The 21972-nt window shown below is 28.2% G+C and overlaps 2 protein-coding genes across 9 annotated transcripts; one reads left to right on the forward strand and one right to left on the reverse strand.

Annotated features, from left to right (window-relative positions):
• The first annotated feature begins 1386 nt into the window (after nucleotides 1-1386).
• On the forward strand, nucleotides 1387-14527 carry LOC105367802 (zinc finger matrin-type protein CG9776). 8 transcript variants are annotated; one of them, XM_011506600.1, is made up of 14 exons: nucleotides 1387-1875; nucleotides 2763-3073; nucleotides 3346-3480; nucleotides 4089-4305; nucleotides 5748-5926; nucleotides 6910-7242; nucleotides 7728-7833; nucleotides 8900-9018; nucleotides 9215-9554; nucleotides 9891-10395; nucleotides 10642-11012; nucleotides 11121-11488; nucleotides 11877-12325; nucleotides 14151-14527. In XM_011506600.1, exons 2-13 carry the CDS (start codon nucleotides 2804-2806, stop codon nucleotides 12303-12305), a joined length of 3372 nt encoding a protein of 1123 aa, XP_011504902.1. In that variant the 5' UTR covers nucleotides 1387-1875; nucleotides 2763-2803; the 3' UTR covers nucleotides 12306-12325; nucleotides 14151-14527. The 8 variants fall into 8 exon arrangements, with proteins under 8 accessions (XP_011504902.1, XP_011504908.1, XP_011504909.1 ...); XM_011506606.1 differs by lacking the exon at nucleotides 14151-14527 and having other exon boundaries at nucleotides 4089-4153; nucleotides 4187-4305; nucleotides 11877-12507; XM_011506607.1 differs by lacking the exon at nucleotides 14151-14527 and having other exon boundaries at nucleotides 4089-4148; nucleotides 4182-4305; nucleotides 11877-12507.
• A 2965-nt stretch (nucleotides 14528-17492) lies between these two features.
• LOC105367804 (ADP-dependent glucokinase) lies at nucleotides 17493-21840 on the reverse strand. Its single transcript, XM_011506608.1, has 4 exons — nucleotides 21504-21840; nucleotides 20646-20933; nucleotides 19322-19907; nucleotides 17493-17868 (listed from the first exon to the last, which is right to left on the reverse strand). The coding sequence occupies exons 1-4, from the start codon at nucleotides 21830-21832 to the stop codon at nucleotides 17626-17628; spliced, it is 1446 nt and encodes a 481-aa protein (XP_011504910.1). The 5' UTR covers nucleotides 21833-21840; the 3' UTR covers nucleotides 17493-17625.
• Nucleotides 21841-21972: the final 132 nt, after the last annotated feature.

Below are 21972 nucleotides of genomic sequence, written 5' to 3' on the forward strand. Positions count from 1 at the left end.
AATTATTAAAAATGTATTTTAAAATATGTATTGATACATAAAATGAAAAGAATATTAATTTTATATAATGGTGCATATTATTTTTTAAATAACGTATTTATACGCATTATAAATATTAAGAAAACACGCTTATTTAAATCGTAATGATAAATTGATATAAAAATTAAAAATAATAGCACAGCATATGACAGTTTATCAAAACGATTACTAACAAGTTTTATTACTCGATTGCATCGTTGACATCGTTATAATAACGATACCACATAACTGATTTTCAAATCATGTAAGCCATTCACACTGATAGACTTATCTAGATTGAAATCATTTAAATTTTCATTGCATATTAAAAAAATTACGTGTTTAAAATAATATAAAAATACAAAAGTAAAATAACTTGTAATCGCTGCTTAACAGACCTAATATTAAAGAACATAGCGATAAGCTTCATTACAGATGTTTTATGTGCTTTGCATAATGATAGCAAATATACTTATATTAAGAAATATTTCACATTATATTAAACATTTGCCATAGAGTCAGTCTAAATATCACAACAATCTTTAATAATTTTGATAATTTTAACTTCAGGAACTTTAACAATACAATCAATTCTGTTATTCTTAAAAATTACATTTCAATACAAATACGAAATAAACTAAGAGATATATTTAAAAAAAAAATTATTTTCATTCTTTAATAAAAATAGATGTACATCTATAATTTACAATGCTTACTTTTATTTATTCATTATTTATTATTATTAAATTGGTGTTTTGCATGTAGGAGTACGTATTATATTACTTTATATTACAAAAAAGATATTAATTTAGCCTGAATAAATACTTTTAAGCCATCGGCATTTCAACATTTCACAATCATCTATATAATTTTTTATCTAAAAACTCGTCGACAATCAACTACTATTAATAATTAATAATTACACGATAAAACGCGATTAGCCAAAATTCAATAAAATAAATGCTTCGTTTATCTCTGTAGCTTAACAATATATTAAATATTTGTTAAATTACGGAGGAAATCATAAATTATCGTTTCATGTAAAGCTACCTTCACTTAGAATATTGTCCAATTTTATGAAGTCTGACCGAACGGTGACGCAAAGATCACAATTATTCTTTCCTCCACTGTACTCTTATTTAAATACATTTTGCATTATAATCGACGAATGGACGTTTAATCACGTATTAATTTCTCTTTATATGAAAAGAAAAGATTGTCAATCGTTCTAAAAACTGATCGTGCCGTTTTCGTAATGTGACCGGCATTTCAATAAAGTAAGTCAAACACTCCATTATGTCCGTCAATTACAATGATCCACACGAGCATTGAAATTCTATAAAGATCTTTAGGCCCAATTCTTTTAACATCGTGAGCATTTTTAAAACGGACTCGAGGCTCAAAATGAATAAGAAGAATAGTGAAAAAATTCAGCCCCGGTGTCAAAAATAAGAAGATAATTTAATTTTGCATGAGAAAGAGCAAATTAAGATATCAATATCAGGATTTTAGTGTGGAAAGATGGAATAGGGAGGAAAGTATCGAGGCGCGGCGAGATTTTCCGAATCCGGCCCTAAAGCACGCAACTACCGATGCGCCATGCAACCTGCAACCGTTTAACGCTCATACAGTTGATCGACGGGTCGACGATTCACTACAATATAAACTATAAAGCGCAAAGATTTGCTTTTATGATCTTGTGTTGTGTGCGTACCGGGAGCTGGAAGAGTAAATGTGTGTAATGTTAATATTTTAATAACTATCCCCTCGTGTTACAATAAGTTATCAGAGATAAGTAACGAACTTGATGCGGCACTAATCACGTAGGAAAGCTCGGTACATGGTATGATTTTAGAGGTAAGTGCGAGAAGGGTTACTTTTCTTTACCTTCGTTTTCCCTCTCTCTTGCGTTAGCATCGACACCCGGTGGCCCAAGCCAACTCACGCGCGCGCATGTTGTCCCGGATAAATGCACGACTTCTCGTTTAATGGCTGACGCTAACGCGGTATATCGCTGATTATTGAGACTTTCCGAATGAACAAAGGCGTCGTTTGGATAGTTGAAGCATTTTAAGGGAACGAGAGATATTCCTAACCTAGCTAGGCCATACGCGCGTCTGTTAAGAAAGTCTACGAGTTGTGTACTACATAACCAAATGTTGAACTATTTCGCTGATTTTCATAACACAGATAAGGTAATAAAAAAAGAAAGAAAGAAAATATACACGTTTTGAATAAATAATTAATTTTGCAAGCTATAATTTATTGAAAATAGTGGTTCGTTTAATAATTAAAAGATTGCAAACGATTAGTATTGTTGCTTTCCTAATTAATATTAAGTTTATACTTTGCCAGGATAATTAATGCTTATTTTAAAGAAAATACATTAATATCAAGGATTTAAAAGATTATTTTTTAAATTATCTTGTATAATTTTTTAAAAATTTATGATTTTTTTTTTTATATGTAATTGTTGAGGCAAATACCTTCTTATATAATTAAATGCTTTAAATTGCTTTACTGCATGCAATGATGAAAATGACAATAACAATATTTTTTTGATAAATCAAGTGCAATAATTATTTTTAAAAAATATATGTCCTGATTAGCTTTTTTTTTTCCTTGTTATAATTATTGTCGATGAAATGGACATTTGTGAATCGTTTAACTCTGTTAAATAAAATTTTCTTTGTGCATAAACTTCCTTTTGTACTTATGTATATTAAAACAATATTTACATGTAGGTTAATAATTTGACAGTTATAGTATTATTTGACTGATTTTGATGGAGCAAGAAGCCAGGCGCAAGGGACCAAGAAGTCCCAGCGAAGAATCCGATGGTTTAAGAAGACGATCGAAGAAGTACGAAAGATCACCATCTCCAAGACGACGATATAGAAGATCGAGATCTCGTTCAAGCTCCAGAGAGAGAAATTCAAGAAGAAAAGATGCTTCTAGAGAGCACGAATGGAAAACCAATATGCAAACCGTTAACAAAGCATCTAATCCACCCAATTCAACAGCTTATCCACAGCCAGTTCTCAATCAATATAACGTAAGAGTTTCTTTCAATTATTGCAAATAGGATTTTTCGATATGTAATGCTTTAAGCTTAAAATTATTATAACTATTCATTTAGATTTTAATAGTTATTTTTAATATACACTACTAAACTAAAAAACTACTTTTTATAGTGAATATTTACAAAAATTGTTCAACACGTATTGGCACAAATATCTGTGCACGCTTAAATAGTTAAATTGCTCAGTGCACAGACAAGATACATTCTCACAAACAAGAAAATTATAAAACTATATTAATTTTTAGGCTCCTCCACCACCAAATACTAGTCAACCACCACCTCCGATTCAATACACGCAAGGCTATGGGAACTACAATTATAACTATGGTCAAAGCTATGCAGACTACAGAGGATATCCACAGGCAGCTAGCTACCGAAACGTAAGTTCCTTATTATATTACAATATTTCATTATCTTTTTTTGAGCAGGGAAGTTTAAAAGTGAGCAAGTACAAATGAATTTCAACGAGTGGAGATTTTCAGACTCCACCATTGTGTTTCATGTGATATTTTAGTGGTTTATACAAATTTGAAATAGCACTTTTCAAAAAATGACAATATTATCGTATGCAAAACTCGTGTTTTGCACTGCGTAGAAGTGACGTTATATTTAATGTCGTCGTACATATTTTATTTGAGTGCTTAGAATGTAAGTATGCTGCTACCGATAACGCTCTTGCGCGACCTTAAATTTCGTTTACCACCCCGCCCCTCTCTACCACCGCACCACCCAACCCCATCAATGACTTAGAAATTTATTTTACATGGTCGTTGCATTTCTGCTCCGATACGAAATATTTTTCAGTTAGTATTACTACAGTAAAAAAAAATGCAAAATACAAATAAAAAACACACACACACAAATAACGTACGCGCGCCCAAATCGTAAAGGTAAGAGGAGTCGCATAAGGTAAGAGAACGAAAAGGCTATCGGAAAATAACGGTGCTAATAAGCCAAACTGAGCGAGGGAAAACTTTGATATTCGCAGGATTATCCGCCGGCGAATTGGCAAGGAAATGTCCCATATAACAGCCAACAACAAGCAGTGGCGGCTGCGGCCGCGGCGGCAGCCGCAGCCGCCGCGGCCGCTACTATGCCCCCGGGCAGTCGTGGTGAGAAACCCCAACAACGCGTTGTCGATCCTGCCGCGCAGGCCGCCCTAATGGCAGCCGTCAGCAGCAGGCCGGAGGAAGCCAAGAAAGAAGGTGTGATATCGCTGAGCATTTGCCATTACCGTAAATCGAGTTTTGTGCCTTGGCTTATCTTAACTGGGAATGTGCGATTGAAGACCGTCGAATATAATTTAATTTCAATGTTGAGCGCATGGATTTTGAAAGACCATGAATAGATATATGTCGGACTGAAAAAGAAAAGTTTTATTACCTTTACCTTTCAATGTTTTAAAAGCCGTGATAATGTTAACGTGACTTTAAACGATAAATATAACATTAATAAATGTCAGAAAATTCAATTATTATAGCTCGTTTTTATTTTAAGGCATTATTCTTACTTTCGGTTTTATAGAATCAAGACTTTTCAGCACAAATCTTAGGCTTTTTATTTTTAAACATTTTTACTCTAAGTGAATTAAGGAATTAAAACTTAAAAGCAATTTCAGAATATGTAAATTTTTAAATACTTTACTATTATTATTATTATTATTTATTGAATAATTTACGGTAATATTTTGACAATTTAATCAAGTTCGTGATCGTTAAAAAAAAATATTCGAAAAGTACCCTACAGTCCTAATATTTCAATATGATTTATAATATAACTATTTTCTTATTGTTTTTATTATTTAAAAAAAAAAAAAAAAAAAAAAAAAAATTAAAATACTATATTTAACTAATGTACAAATTTAGTAAATATATAATATAGGAATAAAAAAGTATAAATATTTTGAAACTGTTTAAAGTGCTGATTCATTTTCTTGAAAATTAAAATTTTTTTTGTTTACCAAAATTATTACAATGAAAATGATTGCATTAAACTGCAGCATAAATTATTTAATATAATATAGAATTAAAAAATAAAAATGAAACTTACAACTTTGATAATTGATAATATTTTATAATATTATATTGAAATGAGAATGACCTGTCAATGAAATCTCTTCAATCGTGTATCATTTGGTAGTGTTAAAAAACGTTTTGTGATAAATAATAAAGCATGAAGTAGAAACAACGCTAATAATTTTCCTTAACTGCTGTTAATGACCAAAACAAAGCTATAATTTCCAGACAACAAAAATATGAATCGCTATTTATTTCATAATTTAAAAATAATAAATTCACAAAGCAAATCATGGAAAACTGTACTTTTAATACAATTTTAATTTTATAATAAAAAATTTATCTTGTATTGATTATTTGATAGTAATAATCAGGAGTATCGATTATTTTATTGTTTGTTGTTTTGTTGAATATTAATTGCCTAGATACTATAATATATCGCGAAAATATTCATTTAAAATTTAAACAAAGTACTTATGTTTCATTTTAAGCTGCAATTCACTTTGTTTTGGTCTAGTATCATTAATCGCACTACTTATCTTCCTACGTAGATATTTTAGAAACGTAATACTAATTTCCTTTTCTGCATGCAACTTGTGTTAAGTAATTAATAAATCTTCTACAACGAATAGCCATCGCAGCTGAATTGAAGCAGCAAAAGGCGACACTGGCGAAGCAACGCGAGGAATATGTCAAGAAATCATCGACACTGCAACGGGAATTAGAAATTCTACGAAAACAATGTGAAGAAATCGGCAAAGATGGGGGAAGAGAAAATAATCGTATTATCAAAGAAAACCAGAAGTTACAGGTTCGTACACTTTTTTTCATTTACTTAAAAATTATTTAAAAATTTAAAAAAATGCTTATTGCTTGTTTTTCTATACATTCACAAATTACGTCAATGCTCCTTTCTGTCTGTACTACCGCATGTAAATTAATGTTTTAATTGAGTATTTATGTATAGTTATTAAAGGGTGCATTTCAGCCCTAATAATGAAATTTTGTTAAATATAACAAAATTATTTATCACTTTAAAGAAGTTACCTATTCATAATAGATTATATTTCATTATTAAGATGATATTTAATAATAAAATAAAATAAAAATTTAAAAATCATATTTTTCATTAAATCAGTTTGTTATAAACGATGATTAAAGTGATTCAATTGATCAATGAATTACACCATGTAATTTTAATTAAATAATAGTTATTGATATTAATTTTCAAATTTTATAAATTTACTTAATCAAGTAAGCGAGTAATAATTATATGCGTAACAATTTTTCATTGCATTGTTTTATTAAAATATTCTATAAATTTATTTTTATAGATTACGTTAGTAAAAATTATAACAATATTATTGTATGGTAATGGTGAACAAACAAGTAAGAGCTTATATAAAAAAAATTCTTAAAATTTTATAATAATTTTATAATAATATTATTTATAAAATAAATAATTATAAAATTTACATTTTTCTTCACCTTTTAATTAAATTTTAAAGTTTTGAAAAGCAGAATTTTTTAATTCAACATTTTAGAAATAATTTTTATATTGTTATTAATAAATCGGATTGTTAATCGAACATGCGTTAAAATTTTTAAATTATTACCTTTGATGCATAAAGACAATGTGTGGATTTTATTAATTATATCATATATACAAGAATAAATGAATATTGACATATTCGTTTTAAAGTAATTTTTTACATACATATAATTCTATATATAATTATAATTTTTAAATACAAAGTTAAAATATTGTTCAAAAACGATTTGCTTGATTTTCAGGTCGAAGTACAAAATAAAATGAAATCCATACATAATGTAATTGATATGCTAACTGATATTATTGGTGACAAAGTAACTGTTGAAGATTTGAAACTAAAGTACAAACCAGAAATGATTAAACGCTCGAAAAGTCCGAAGGAGGACTTTTCTGCTAGTAAAGCATCAATGAATTCCTCAAACTCAGACAACAGAGATGAAGAATTGAAACCTACGTACAACTTCGTACATTATGATCCAGAAATGCATTGGTGCAAAACTTGTGACATCTTTCCGAAAACTGCTAAAGAATACTTAAATCATCTTCATAGCAATGAACATAAAGAAATATGTTTGGTAAGTCAATTTATAACTATGATTATGGATACCACTCATTGGAAGAATTTACACAAATATATACTTTATCTTTTCTGCACATATAAATACAGGATTATCTTATATTAGTTGATTTTAATTTTAGTATCAAGTATTTATATTTTTGAATTTTTTAACTTTTAATCGGTTGAACTTGAGAATAATGTATTATTCTTTTTAATTACTTGAAATTTAATCAAGAATATATAGAATTAAAAAGAATATTTCAAATATACTACATTTTTGCGTGAATATTTTTATCATTTTAGAATGGTTTAGCGTTGTCATCATATTTTATGAAAGTAATACTAATTTACAATTTAAAAAAAAATAATAATAATAATATAGAGTTTTTTATTGATTTATTTGTTTATTTGATACTTTTAAAAGATGAATGCTAAATTATATAGTAAATTCCATGAGCGTACTGGCAATTCAAACTATCATACGTATTTTGTTTGCTATAGGAACGTAAAATAGTCGACATGCCTTGGCACGACAGCAAGCTCGAGGGAACTGAGAAGGATGTACCATATTATCCAGGACTACGGACAAAAAGAACACCAATTAAAGGTATGATAATGTTTCAATGAATAAACTTTTTTTCTTTACTAATTATATAGAGTAATTCCGTAGAGTTCGCGCAGACACTGTCGCGTGTGCTTGGTATGTATTGAAGAAAAATGTCAGCAATACTGTTTACTATACTCTTCGTTCACATGCATTTTACATTATTTTTCTTGAAGTGCCTATTTTTGAATGGCCCTTATTTTCATTTCATTTCTTGGCAATACAGATGTACTTTTTATTTTCGTCGACGTTTTACTATGTATATTATCTTCTTCATGATGTCAATGAGAGAAAGGAAAGAGGATATCGAATTTGTGTTTTTCGCATACATTCTCTTAAGAAGAGCTACGGCAACAGTGTGCAACGTGAATTAATTTTTATTTTTATTCGCGTGTGATATTATTATATATGGTGTTACATGAATTTTTATTCGTCTAGGTTCGTGATGGTATTTGAAAGTGAGGAAGATGAAAAACAATTTTTTGTGCAGCTGACGAAGTATAAGAAAAACCTGTGATATATAAATCACAGGAAATATTTTATTATTACAATTGTATTTGTGCTTACAATCGTATTCAAATGATTATAAAGTATATCTATATTAATAAGTAAAAATTATCTATACATTTATATATTTAAACAGTTATGTTATATTTGGATAGAAAAAAAAAAAAAATATATATATATATATATATATATATATATATATATATATATATATATATACATGTGAAATGTACTGTATAATATGTATCTATTGTTATTATTAGTAATAAAAAATAAATCTCGCCTTGAACCCTCTTATTTTTTTAACCCTTTTTTAGGACTTCTGCTATCAACAGGATATCAATTTAATTATAGTTTCTCTTTATCTCCACGACGAAAAATTGCTTCCTACTTTTTAATGAAAAACCAACCTTTGTTTTCAGCGTGACACTTGTGAGCATTGTCGCGGATAAACACAAGGTCATTCTTCATGAAACTTTACATTATAAAAAATGCTCCCTAAATAATATATGACTGCCTGTGATTTATCTAACCACATTTTTATTTTCTCTTTGTCTCGCAGGTCTTCAGTTCTTCAGTCCTTCGACAGCTTGGTATTGTAAGCTGTGTAATGTCTGGATTGGGGATCTTCATTGTGCCAGTTTGCACTTGAAGTCCCGGCGGCATTCTGAGAATTACAGCGTAAGTATTCATTCAAGTATTTCATCATTAGTTTCTGTACTAAAAATTTGGATGTTATGAAAACTTTCTAAAATCTGAAAATACATAAATACAGCTTGACAATAGTGAACCTTTGATACTGTAAAGTCATTCGACAAAAATTATGTTGTCTAATTATTAATTATTTTCTTTTAAATGAAAATTAATGATTTAACAGCGTTTTGTGGAGCAAAATCCACATTGGGAAACTGATTGGATGGCCGACCGTGAAAAGGCATTTTCTGACGAAAAGCACAAACAGATTCAACTAGAGATTCAAAAGCAGAAAGAAGATGGTTCAACGTCTAAATCAAAAAAGTCAAAGAAAGCAAAAAAAAATAAGAAAAAGACGAAAAAACGCAAAACAAAAAGTAGCAACTCGGATACATCGAGCGACTCGGACAGTAATGACTCTGGCAGTAATAATGGAATTACCAGTGAAGATGCTTCCAGAAGTATTCGTGTTGCCATGAGGAATAAGATGAAAGGCTCATCTATCCATGATGATGACAGTTATGGTATTTATAACATATATTGACGGTTAGGGATAAAGTATTTTAAAACCGTAGAACTAAATTTTAGATTATTATTTGAGAAATTAATAAGCTTAATTGTTTTTCAATTTAAATGAAAAAATATTTTCATGTTTAATCCTTAATGTAAGCTATTATATTTAGATCTTTATACTTTTATACACTAACGAAATAATTAGATTCCTTAAATTACTCGTCTTAATTTATTGTTTTATTTTATAAAATAAGAATTTCAATTAAAAGTAAAAAAAGAAATTACGACCATTACATAGTATAACAATCATTTTACCCATTGAAATGCATTATTTATAATGTTAATAGGTAATGATGAGTCAGCGGATGACAGACAAATTATGAACTCTCTACGTGAAAAAATGAAGGTTAAACAAGATATGGATAACAACCAATTGCAGCAGCAGATGGTTAGGGATATGAAAACAGATGGTTACAACAATGCCGAGGCAGAGCTTCAAGCATGGGGTCCCAAGGAACCTCCAAAAACCTTCTGGCTCAAAAAGGAAGAAGAAAACAAGATCATGATTCAAAATCCTCCACCTGTAACAAAACCGGAGGATATGCCTAAGCCTCATATGGGCTTTTGGACGAAGCAGCAGGTTAACATGTCCATGAAACCAGTCGAAAAAGAAAAGGACAGGGACAGAGATGACGACAGGGACAGGGATAGGGATAGGGATAGATATGTCAAGGAGGAGAGGCGGGAGAGCTACGGCAATAAGTGGGATAGAAGGGATGACAAGTACGAGAGAGGATATAGGGATGACAGATACGATAGGCGAAGAAGCGGTCGCGATAGAGATCGAGAAAGGTGAAGTTATATTATCAATACATACTTTACGTGTTTGTTATGTAAATTATTATTATAGGGTTAGAATTGCAAATATAATGTTAGAAGTAAGCAAACAAATATTTAATTCTGATTGTAAACTTATGATAAACTTCTAATTGTATTTATTATGAAGTAGTAAATGAAAAGAAAAAAATTGAATAATTGTGTATTTCATATTTAATAATATTTAAACCTTAAATTAATTATAACGTTAACTATCTATAGAGACTACTATGAAAGTAGAAGACGCCGAGATTCCAACGACTCTCCGCGTCACGATCGTAACCGCGAATACAGCCCAAAGCGTAGTTATGATAAGTATAAACGTGACGATGAATCAAATGATGAATCTAAGTACGATAAAAAAAGCGGAGAGTCAAATAATAAATCGAAGAAAGGGAGCAGCGGACATCAAAGCCAAAAGAAATCCCAGTCAAATGTTATGAAAGGCAAACTACCTTTTATAGGGCGTTTACCACTTTTTAAAAAAAAGGATGATCCTAAATTACCCGAAAAAGAAGTAACTGCACTTCCATATACTCAGAGCAAATTTGAAGACACTCCAAAGGTTCCTAGTGAGATTATCAATCCACCAGGTAATTAGGAGACAATCATATATTTTGTATAAAATTCAATTTTTTTATATTAAAATTTGAAATATTTAGATTTTAAAATCAAATTAATTACATCTTAATTTTTTTCAGGCGTTGTTCATGTACCGAAACTTGCCACGCCAGTTGCACTACCCAATAATACAGTGTCGATCAAAGCCCAGCAAATGAAAATCCTTGTGGCACCACCTCCGCCTACGCTCAATGATAAACCGGGTAATAATATTCCTGGCGAGGTCGTAGACATGGAGATCGAGGATCAATTAGAGGAGGCAGTAATTGAGCAAAATGTGGAAGAATCGAAGGAAGATGTATCTAAACCCCCGCCTTCTATTCCTAATACTAGTATGCCACCTCCAGGGTACCCAGTGAAAAAGCCAGAAGCGACGCCAACACCATTTACGCACCAAGGGCCGCCGCCACCCTTTGTCACTAATACATTCATACATCCGCCAACTCAGGTAAAAGATTTGTTTTATGTGCAAAGCAACAAAATATTTTTTAAATTTAATTTAAAATAATATCTGTTTCTACATTGCATGTTAAGTACATGATTTGTAACAATTTCAGTAGTATACGAATATAGTATTTAATCTATTATAATATTATATATCTATTATATAACTGCATTTAAATAGATTTTCAGAAAAAAATACTTTTTTTTTTTTTCTAATAAAATGTAAAATACAATTTCAAAATATAAGGGCATCAATATTGTTTCTTTTTTAAATCTACGTTCTAGTTGACTCAAACTCTTATTACGTTGAAGAAGCTAATGTATTTCAAGTGTTTATGTATCTGAGTGCTCCTGCAGTCGTTATTCGTTTCAACAATTCATTTGTTTAACAGCCACCGGTAGCGCCAATACCGTATATGCATCAGATGCAGATACCACCCCCAGGTATTTATGCAAATCCACCACCACCATTGCCGCCTACAACGGAGATACCGGGTGTCCCAGTCGCTGATGTGACCGAGATCCCCGAGCCTGTGGAAAAACGAGCGGACGGGGTTCCCTTACCCGAGGATCTCCAAGAGGCCTTGAATATTATCTTTCCAAAGGACGAAGTGAACGATGATGCCAATCATTCTCACGGCCATGAGAATACGATAATGTATGGCTCGATGTATAGTATGCTTGGTTGTATGGGATACGGACCTGACTACATGGACCAACCGCCGCCTGAGATCACGCAACAGGAACCTGAACTCGAGACGGCCCCGGGGCCCGACGATCTAAAAATGCTGGGTATCGACGAGGGTGATACGATTCTTTAGACACGCGTACGGAACGGCGGGTAGGAGCCGTATATTTCGTTTGACTGAGCGACTGTTGTACAATTAAAATCTTTTTTGTTTATTTGCAATATTAGAAATGCACTACTCACTTAGTGTATGATGTGAAGTATTAAATAAATGTGTAATATTAAATCGCTAGAAGAGCTTGGAAATTATAGGAAAATGTTAGTTATTTTCATTATCATCATTAATTAGATTTTACGTGATTTATGACTTAAAATATAAGTTATTTTCATTCAAATGATTCATTAATTTGACTAAATTTCAAAGCGTAATATGTCTAATATTTTAACTATTTAAGTGACTTAATTTCAAATATCTCAAAATTAAAACTTCGTTTCTATCTTGCTATAATTAAAAAATGATAGAGTATATAATTAAAAACAAAGCTGATTCTAAATTATATAATAATAGATATACAATTAAATATATGGATGCTATCAATCAAAATTATATATAATATAAAAAACTTTTAACAATACCACCTTCGATATTATTAAAAATATAAGACAATTTCAATTGTTAGATTTGTTTATTCCCACTTAGTATAAAATAACTTTAAATATAAAAATATCCATACACGACCATATATTAAATAAATTATTGTTATTAAACAATTCTTTATACATTACAAAATTCTGATTATAAGCTATTTTTGTAATGTTTGCAAAGTAACTTATATAATCAACATAAAAAGTGATTTAAACTAAATTTAAAAGGTTTTTGGTATGATTTCATTATCAATGATATTATTTTACAGAATTATGATTTAAATATAATTTATGGAGTTTCATTCAAAAGTATAAAGTGAATATGTCAATTGTATCATTTTGTTATACAAACGAATATTAAGTAAGACATGCAATTTAAAAGATTGTAGAAATATATTTTTTGTACAAATTTTTATATAGTTTTTGCAAACCAGAAAATATCCATAAAAAAGCTACGTAACTAACAATTACATTCCATGTGTATATATATATATATTGTATGAATTAAAATTTTTCCCGTTCTACCTAAAATAAACGGAAATATCAACGTTAAAAAAAAAAATTGGTTCTGGGAATTGTATAATGATTTGTATTTTTGTGTGTATACCTGTGCGTGCACATTCAGACATTGGAGGATATTTTATATTTAAAAATCTAAATTATATTTACCTTTAATTCTACTATGAAGTACTAAATTGATCATAAGTATTAAATATAAAAACACAAATAATATATAATATTTAAAATTAAAATTATATTTTCTACTAATGTATATTTGTTTCAGATTGATTTGTAAACTTTTTTTTTAAATTAAAAAATCGTGTTTGATAACAATATTTAGTATTTTTTAAAATATTTTTATATTATATCGTTCTACATATAATATAAATTAACAATTGAATTTCAATTGATATTTCATAAATAATCAGATAACAAGATTTTCTAATTATTTGAATATTAATGAAAATTATGTATTATGTAAGCGATAATAACTCTTTTAAATGATGAATATGAAAACAAAAAAATTATCATTTTTATATAATAGTTGAGTTTAATGTGCTCTTAAATAGAAAATATATTTTTTTAAATATTTATGCTGCAAAGTTTCAAAATATTACTTTATTGTTTTAAATAGAAAAAAAATTAATTTTATGTATTTAAATACAATTTGATGTATATTTTTAGTGAAAAAATATAATATACTGAAATTTTGTAGCATATTACACTGCAAAATAAACAAAAATAGAACAAAAATTATTATTGCAACATCGCTCAGCCTTATTGCGCAAGGCTTCCGTATCCCAATTACAGGACTTTATTTTTAAAATTTCAGGACAGTGTTTCGCATTTTACGTAAAATACATGGTGTATGTAATTTGTATTTTCATGTTCCAACGAATAATCCTCAAAAATACGATTGATTTCAATTCATTTGATCATCCGTCTTTTGCTCTCAACTGTTATTTTTTTCATTTTAATTTGTACAGTTTGAGAAACGTGAAGTCCGCTTTTTTATTTTATTTTATTTTTTTTTGTTTTGTACACTATTCAAAGTATTTTTAGATATAATCGGTCAATAGTGATTACAATTAATAATGAAAGAGTATTCTTGTGAACAATTAAATCGAGACATTGACGAAGAGAAATAGTGTTCGAAAAGAAATAATTCGTGTTGAAACAATTCCAATAATTTATTGAACGAGCGAAATCGTCGGTTCAATGATTTTTATTGTTATATTGTAATAAGGAACCCAATAAGGATTGGATAATATAAAAATATAAGATAATTAAAATTTATAATTTGCTCAAGCCTTTTATTTCTCCAGTCTTCAATTACACACGATTATTACCTATACATAATATATTATTTATTAATTCTTTAAATACCTAGGATATATAATAATAATACATGAATTGCATAGTATTATATGACTTTTACGACTAAATTTATAATTTCATTATAAATGATTTTACTGTTATATTAAGTAAATTGAATTGTTTATAAATATATTTAACTTGATATTTCATGCATTTACAACTAGTTAACTATAACATTATTTAAAAAAAAAAAACATTTTCTTCGTATTAATATTATATAATACGCATAAAATAATATTAATATTATTTTTTTCTTAAAAAGTATTAGTACAATGAGATTATTTTCAAAGGTCGTAACAGTAATCTCACATTACTTATAAGTGAATAATATTCTATTCTAAAAATCTTTTTATTAATGCAGATTGAATCCGATTTGACAGCTATAATCCTTGAAGTTTTTAATAAATAAATATAAATTACAATTAACGTATAAAGAAATACAATTAAGAAAAAAAAAACTTATCGTTTCTTAATATACGTCTTTATAAAGAATAAATAGTAATACAAGAAATTATTGTGAGATTACTATGAATTGTTGCATTAAAATTCAAAACGCATTTTGTATTTTTAATTTATAAAGTTATTCACTTACACGTAGAAATTCAAAGCACAATATATAATTAATTGTAATAAAATATAAAGTGGAATGAATATAATAAAACTATTTAATAATTAAGAATTGAACCGAGCGTTTAATTCTGTACGTTCAAGACTAAGAAAACTCAAAGTACATGAAGTACATGAAAACAACTGTGAAAATGAGGATTCGGTGCATTTACTTTTTTATTTTTAATGAAATAATACTTACAAAGTAAAAAAAAAAAATCATTGAGCTTTATTAATTTTTAACTATCTATTTTAAGTATTCTTATTTTGTAATTTTGATTCCTTCGTACTTTAAAATTTTCATTTATATAACAATATTAAAAAAAAAACTTATTGTTTAACACTATTTTAACGCAATGATAATGTAGTACATTTAAATATGATTCTAATGTAATTACGCTTTTCAGTTTAAAACAAAAATTAAAAAATAACTTCTATAATTAGAAAATAAATAAACTAGTAATTCGTTCATTATTAACATGATTCTTATTATGAAATTTGTAAGTTTTTGATTAATACATATTTGCATTTAATATAAGTTATAGAATTATTGTTGAAATATCTAAAGATCTTCGAGTGCGAATTACAAATATCTATTTTTTTTTTATAAATTCACGATAAGTATAAAAAAAAAGATAATCACTTTTATTGTTTTAAAAAGAATTTTTCTTTGACATTACGATTTAATATCCCATTAAATAATAATAAAGTATAGTTTATTATTTATGGATTTATTCATATTTATACGTAACAACAAAATTATATATTTTTATTTAATTTTTAAATCTCTAATTATAATTATCTCTAATAATGCCTCTTAAAACATACGAGAAATTGGTATTTTACTATATACATCTTCATTTTATTCGTTGTATTGCAACTAATTTTGCAAGAGTAGACCAATCGTATTCATATAAAAGGGCCAACATTCATTATTAAATTAAATTACACATGCTCATTACAAAAAACCATTTCCAAAAATTAAATAATATAGCTTATTGTTATTCTCTTATGTAACTGAATACGAGTTTACGTTTACACGAAATGCTGTAAAATTAATTTCGTTGATTTTTTTTGTTTTTGTTATTTTTTGGACAAATTTCTAAAATCTTATAATAAAAAAATAAAAAAATATTTCAGAATTTGTGGTATATATAAATGACTATAATGATACTAATGCTTATATAATATTCCATTAAAGGACTATTTTTCATAATAAATTAGAATCACAATGGAAATAAAGATATCAAACAACTAAATAACCAAATCTATATTATTCATATTTAATAAGTTGCTCTTAAAAGTAATTTGTAATTATAAGAAATAAATGAAAATAATTTTAAATGATGAGTAGGTTAAATGTTTTCCAAACTTCTGTCAAACTCATTACCTATAAATGTCCTATTATTATAAAAACTTCCAACAAATATGGTATTTTCAAAATTTGGTTAGAAATTTTAATTTTATAATTAGTCTCAAGGTAGTAGTAAGATTTCTTATAAACTCACTGTATAATAAAAGCACTGTTTAATTTAAATTTCAACATTATAAATTTATATATTTGAAAATAAGACTCGATATGTTTAATGTTATTATAAAAATGGATTAAACATTTCCATAATATATTGTGCTTACAGACAAAATAGACCAAGATAGTATTTAAAATTGAAATGTAAAAACTATTTATGAATAAAATAAAAAAAAATGTTAAAATGTTTTATGTATAAAAATCGATTGTATATTAAATTAATACTACGATAAAGAGTAATTATAATTATATTTACATTTTTATAACATAACGATGAGCATTTAATTATTTTTTGTTCGTGATTTGTATTATTTTTGATAATGTATTAAAAATTTCTTTTAATATACGCGATACTTGGGCAATCATTTTAAAGTAGAGTATTAAAATACGAATACTTCCTGTTTTTTTTCTCTTTTTTCATTCTTTTTTTTTTTTTTTTTTTTTTTTTTTTTTTTTTTTTTTTTTTTTTTAAAAAGGGGAAAAAACAACACTATACATTTTTTTTTTTTTTTTTTTTTTTTTTTTTTTTTTTAATTCAATGCGGATCAAAGATCCATATTAACATAGTGTATTGTTTAGAAGAAATTTTGCTTTGTACACTACAAAAATATAATGTCAAGTGCTAATATAGAACTCACTTATATTTTTATGATTTACATGAGAATGCCGGATAATTAAAAATATTTAAACAAGGTCCTACGCTATATATTAAAAACATAATATATTCGAATTCACAATAACGAGAAAAGGAACTGGCCGATTCTAATATATGTAAAAATAACAATTTTTATCGTGCTTAAATCTGAAGGACTAGTCCGGCGCTTGATACGTTATCACCTCCACCAGCCGTTTGGCTCACTTCTGTGCAGACTAGTACCGGTGCGACGCAAAGGTCGATGTCGATTCTCTTACTGGCTACGTGCAGCACTTCGTTCCAGCATGCGACTGGCTTATCCACATTCAACGGGATCCTGGTGCCGGAAATTATCGATGTCGTAAAGCTATCGTCCATTATAAGTGTCGCTTTTTGCAAATCGATCTAAAAATACGAAATATATTTGCTTAGAAGGTCTATCGATCTGACGATTAAATAATTGTTCCTTTGCCAATCGAATGGACATTATATTAATTATATGCTTGACGAGTTGTTAATTTTAGAAAGAATATATCTGCGGGTTACGTCTGTTTTTCTCGTTTGATCAATAAATTTTATTATTATTTTTTTTTTATTAGGTACTTCTTCGAGCGCACGCGTATAATATTTGTGAGCTTGGTGGAATGTTGACTGATGACGTATTATAATTATTTTATTCAATATTCTGGAGAATGTGTAAGAAATAGATATTAAAACATAATTGTATAAATAATGTTTATACATATAACAATGTAACTATATAAATAAAAATAATAAATAGTGAAACATAACGTTGATCATAACCGTAATCACTTCTCCTAAGATCATTCATTATACATGCCGTAAAACTACTATTATTATAACTGTTTGCTTATTTACATTTCAGTGAGGAATAATGAAATAAGCGAGGATATATTATGCTGGCTTATCTTCAAATCTTTAAGCTTTTATAATTGGCATAATTCATACCAATTGACCTAATAGACGAGAAATCATTTATTTTCTAAAAAGACTATTTTTGGATGAGCAACAGACAAAGAGACTGTTAATAGTTAGATAATTTAAACCTTACAGTAACGTCATTGACAAAAATTTTCCTTCATATCTTTGGAGAGAGACAAGGTATCGGTTTATCAATATATCTATTGAAATTCTCCACTTATTAACTGATAAGTGGAAGATCAAACAAGGAAAATAAACGATGCGATATGATGTACGTTGTATATAATGGATATGTCGTCTAATGAGAACTCGCTCGATTGTTTTTTAACGAAAATTTAAATTTAGAAAACTTAGCTTGATACAATGCGAAAACGAGTTCGCAATATTAAGATACTTAATATTGTAAAATTTTATAACAAGAAAAGAGCGCCTATTATAAATAATTTTGTACGAGCTAATATATAAAAAAAGTTCAGGAAGGATGGAATATTTATTTTATATTTATTTTCTCATTACATAATTTTAATCGGTGCATTTAAATATTAAATTTTTTAAATTTAGCACGTTATATTCGTTATACGTTATATATAGAATATATAATAATCTAACATATAATATAGAATAATTTAATATATAATTTAAATTTTAACATAAATTATTATTTTATTAATATACTTTTTTTTAGATCGTAAAGATCTTAATCTTAAATAAGAAATGTCAAATTTGTTACCATAAGTTATTGTCATCTTTAATTTTTAATTTTAACAAGTACTAAAAGATCAATTTGAAATTAAAAATAAATTAATTTCCATAATCTTAACTCATTGCAATAATATGAGTTTTAGTAATAGTAATTTTTAATAAAATTATACGATAATATAAGTTTATAAAACTACGAATTCAAAATTTTACTTACATTATTAGTGCTGCAGACATGTCGATGTGCGGTTAACGATGCTTTGGCAGCGGCTGCAATGGTATTCTTCCAGGATGAATTTTTAACGGTTAATATAGCTTGATAAGCGAGTGTGTGTACGTGAATTCTTGTCAGAATTCTCGATCCTTCGACACCCTCGCTCTTCGACCTAATAAGTCTGAAGAGCTCTCGCATTTGATCTAGGACAGTGGCAACTCGCGGCGTGGAGTTTGCTACGAGCGATATGTTGCCGTAATACAATGAGTTGTGCAGATTCGTGATTTCCTGCTCGTTCATCCCGAGACTATCCGCGTAAGGAATCACCATTTTGTTTAGATCCATCATGAGATTTTCCTCTGCAAAGGAGGCCATTTCGAAATGAATTTTCGTTGCTAGGCGCTGACTGCGCATCTGATCCTTTATTTTCTCAAGACTTTTCATTCGGTCGCCTTCGCCAAACGGATAGTTGTCCATCATCTGAAGACCGCTTATTATCAAAAGATCTGGTTTGAATTCGGGAAGAAGTTGGCCTAGCTCCTCGAGTCCGCTCATTTTCGGATTATGTCTGTCATTATGTACGATGTACCTACGAATTGTTTTCATCGATTAATTGTAGATTTATAAAACCGCATTAAAGCTTTATAGCTTTAATAAATAAATGCAATTTTTAGTTTTTATGAAATTTATTTGAGTGGTGCCTTTTAAAAAATGAGCTTTTTTTTAAGTGGTGATTGATAGCACATAAATATTATATAAATATTGTGTTATATTGTATGCACAAAAATTACCTTTCCTAAGATTTTATTTTCATGGCCATATTAAAAATGATTATAAATTTACTGTTAAATCTTAATTTATCCACAATTTTTTAAATTTGTACGTTAATCTTTAAACTCATCAATTCATTAAAAGAAATACAATAGACTAAAATTATAATTATAATTATATCCGACAGATAAAAAATATACTTGCTTTATTCAATAAAAGTAAAAGTTTTAAATATAGTTGCAATTACATTTTAATATTATAGGCTTTTTCTAATGCTACTATTATATATTGAAACAAAATTTTATATATCATGCTGTACTGCAATTACAAACATTAAACGAGAAAAGAATATTCTGGTGTTGAGATATTACAATTACTTATTGTGGGCACGTGATTACAATGAGTTTAAGGTTAAAAATTGTTGCTTTTCTGCACTCTATATAAAATATTGAACATTCTCTATGAAATTTATGTTAGCTGTAAATATATGAAGTTAGTTAATAATTTATTTTTACTAAGTGAATTGCTATTTCTGACAGAAAGTAAACCTCGTTACCTGTTCGCTCGGGCACTTGTATAGGGACCCCAAGTTTCTCCCCTCTTATATTCTAATATCAAATGTATGTCGTCCCTTTCAACTTCCCCCCCGACGACCGTGATAGCTTGGGGAATCATTTGCAATAATGATGTTGTCAGTCTTGCAGCAAGGACTACGTCGCAACCTTCTCGCACGAGCCTCATCGCCATGACAGCCGCATTACCCCCAATTGTAGAGTAGGATGATGAATAGGAGCGAGCGCTGGCAACCAAATCGTCGAATAGGGTGTTGTTCGACATGAAGCGTCTGTAAATTGACAAACCGAGATGAAATAAGTGTTTGGGCGAAAAGTCAAAACGTATACCAATAAAAATAATTGAATGAAAAATAGTTACATCTGTTTAAAAGTACATGGATCGAAGTATGGATAATGCATTATAGAATATGAAAATTTTAGTTTACGAAGGCACAATTATAAGAAGCAATAAATATCAGTGATTTGACTAATTGAACAGCAACATTCTGGACAATTGTAATGGATCAAAATAAAATTTTACGATTACATTTAAAATTATTATTCTTAATTATAATATCATGAAATTCTTTTACACATTTAATTATTATTTTTTTCAAAGTATTTAAATGAGTTTATAAAGTATAACATTTTTTTTAATTATTAAATATTAAAGTACTATAATTATTTAATTGTTAAGTATTAATTTTACATAATTATGTACAAAAAATTCTTTACTATGGCTGACTGAGTTAATTTAAACATTACTATGCCTGTTATCTTATCGTTTTAGTTATCACATTATTATTATTTTTATTTTTTTTTAATACATATAAATTATATAAAAAAACAGTATTACTAACTCTGCAGCTGCTCCATGTCTAAAATAATAAGCAAAGCTCTTGAGAAGTTCTTCTTTGGTACTTATTTCATCAAAGTGCTGTGGCTGGCCAATATTCTCAGAATACTTCAAAAGATTTCCAGCCTCTATATACACATCCGTGCAAATACCATAACCAATAGCAACTTTTGGCCTGGGGTTAACCATATACTTGCTTTCTAATCTTTCCAAAGCCTTCAAAACATTGTATAGCTTTTTCTGGAGCACATCGCTAGAGCTTCTGTAGTAAATTGCTAGAAGAACTGCGAGTATCGTGAAACATGTACCTAGCTTTGCTTTACCATATCCCATTTTGTATTATTCCTGTGATACATAGAAAGACCCTTATGATTAAATAGAAAATTTAATGTTTATTAATGTAAACTCTGTATTAGAGTATATTACATTTGACTTTTAATTGATAATTTAAAGCTCTAATAATACATAGAATT

This window comes from Ceratosolen solmsi, unplaced genomic scaffold (assembly GCF_000503995.2).
Source record: "Ceratosolen solmsi marchali unplaced genomic scaffold, CerSol_1.0 scaffold6, whole genome shotgun sequence".
Taxonomy (NCBI): domain Eukaryota; kingdom Metazoa; phylum Arthropoda; class Insecta; order Hymenoptera; family Agaonidae; genus Ceratosolen; species Ceratosolen solmsi.

Coding starts and splice junctions, on each gene's coding strand:
- LOC105367804 (XM_011506608.1), bottom strand. CDS start 21,832: ATGGGATATGGTAAAGCAAAGCTAGGTACATGTTTCACGATACTCGCA. Junction 20,934..21,503: donor AGACATGGAGCAGCTGCAGA/GTTAGTAATACT, acceptor GTCAATTTACAG/ACGCTTCATGTCGAACAACA. Junction 17,869..19,321: donor ATGTCTGCAGCACTAATAAT/GTAAGTAAAATT, acceptor TCGTATTTTTAG/ATCGATTTGCAAAAAGCGAC.
- LOC105367802 (XM_011506600.1), top strand. CDS start 2,804: ATGGAGCAAGAAGCCAGGCGCAAGGGACCAAGAAGTCCCAGCGAAGAA. Junction 7,243..7,727: donor AACATAAAGAAATATGTTTG/GTAAGTCAATTT, acceptor TGTTTGCTATAG/GAACGTAAAATAGTCGACAT. Junction 9,555..9,890: donor CCATGATGATGACAGTTATG/GTATTTATAACA, acceptor TAATGTTAATAG/GTAATGATGAGTCAGCGGAT.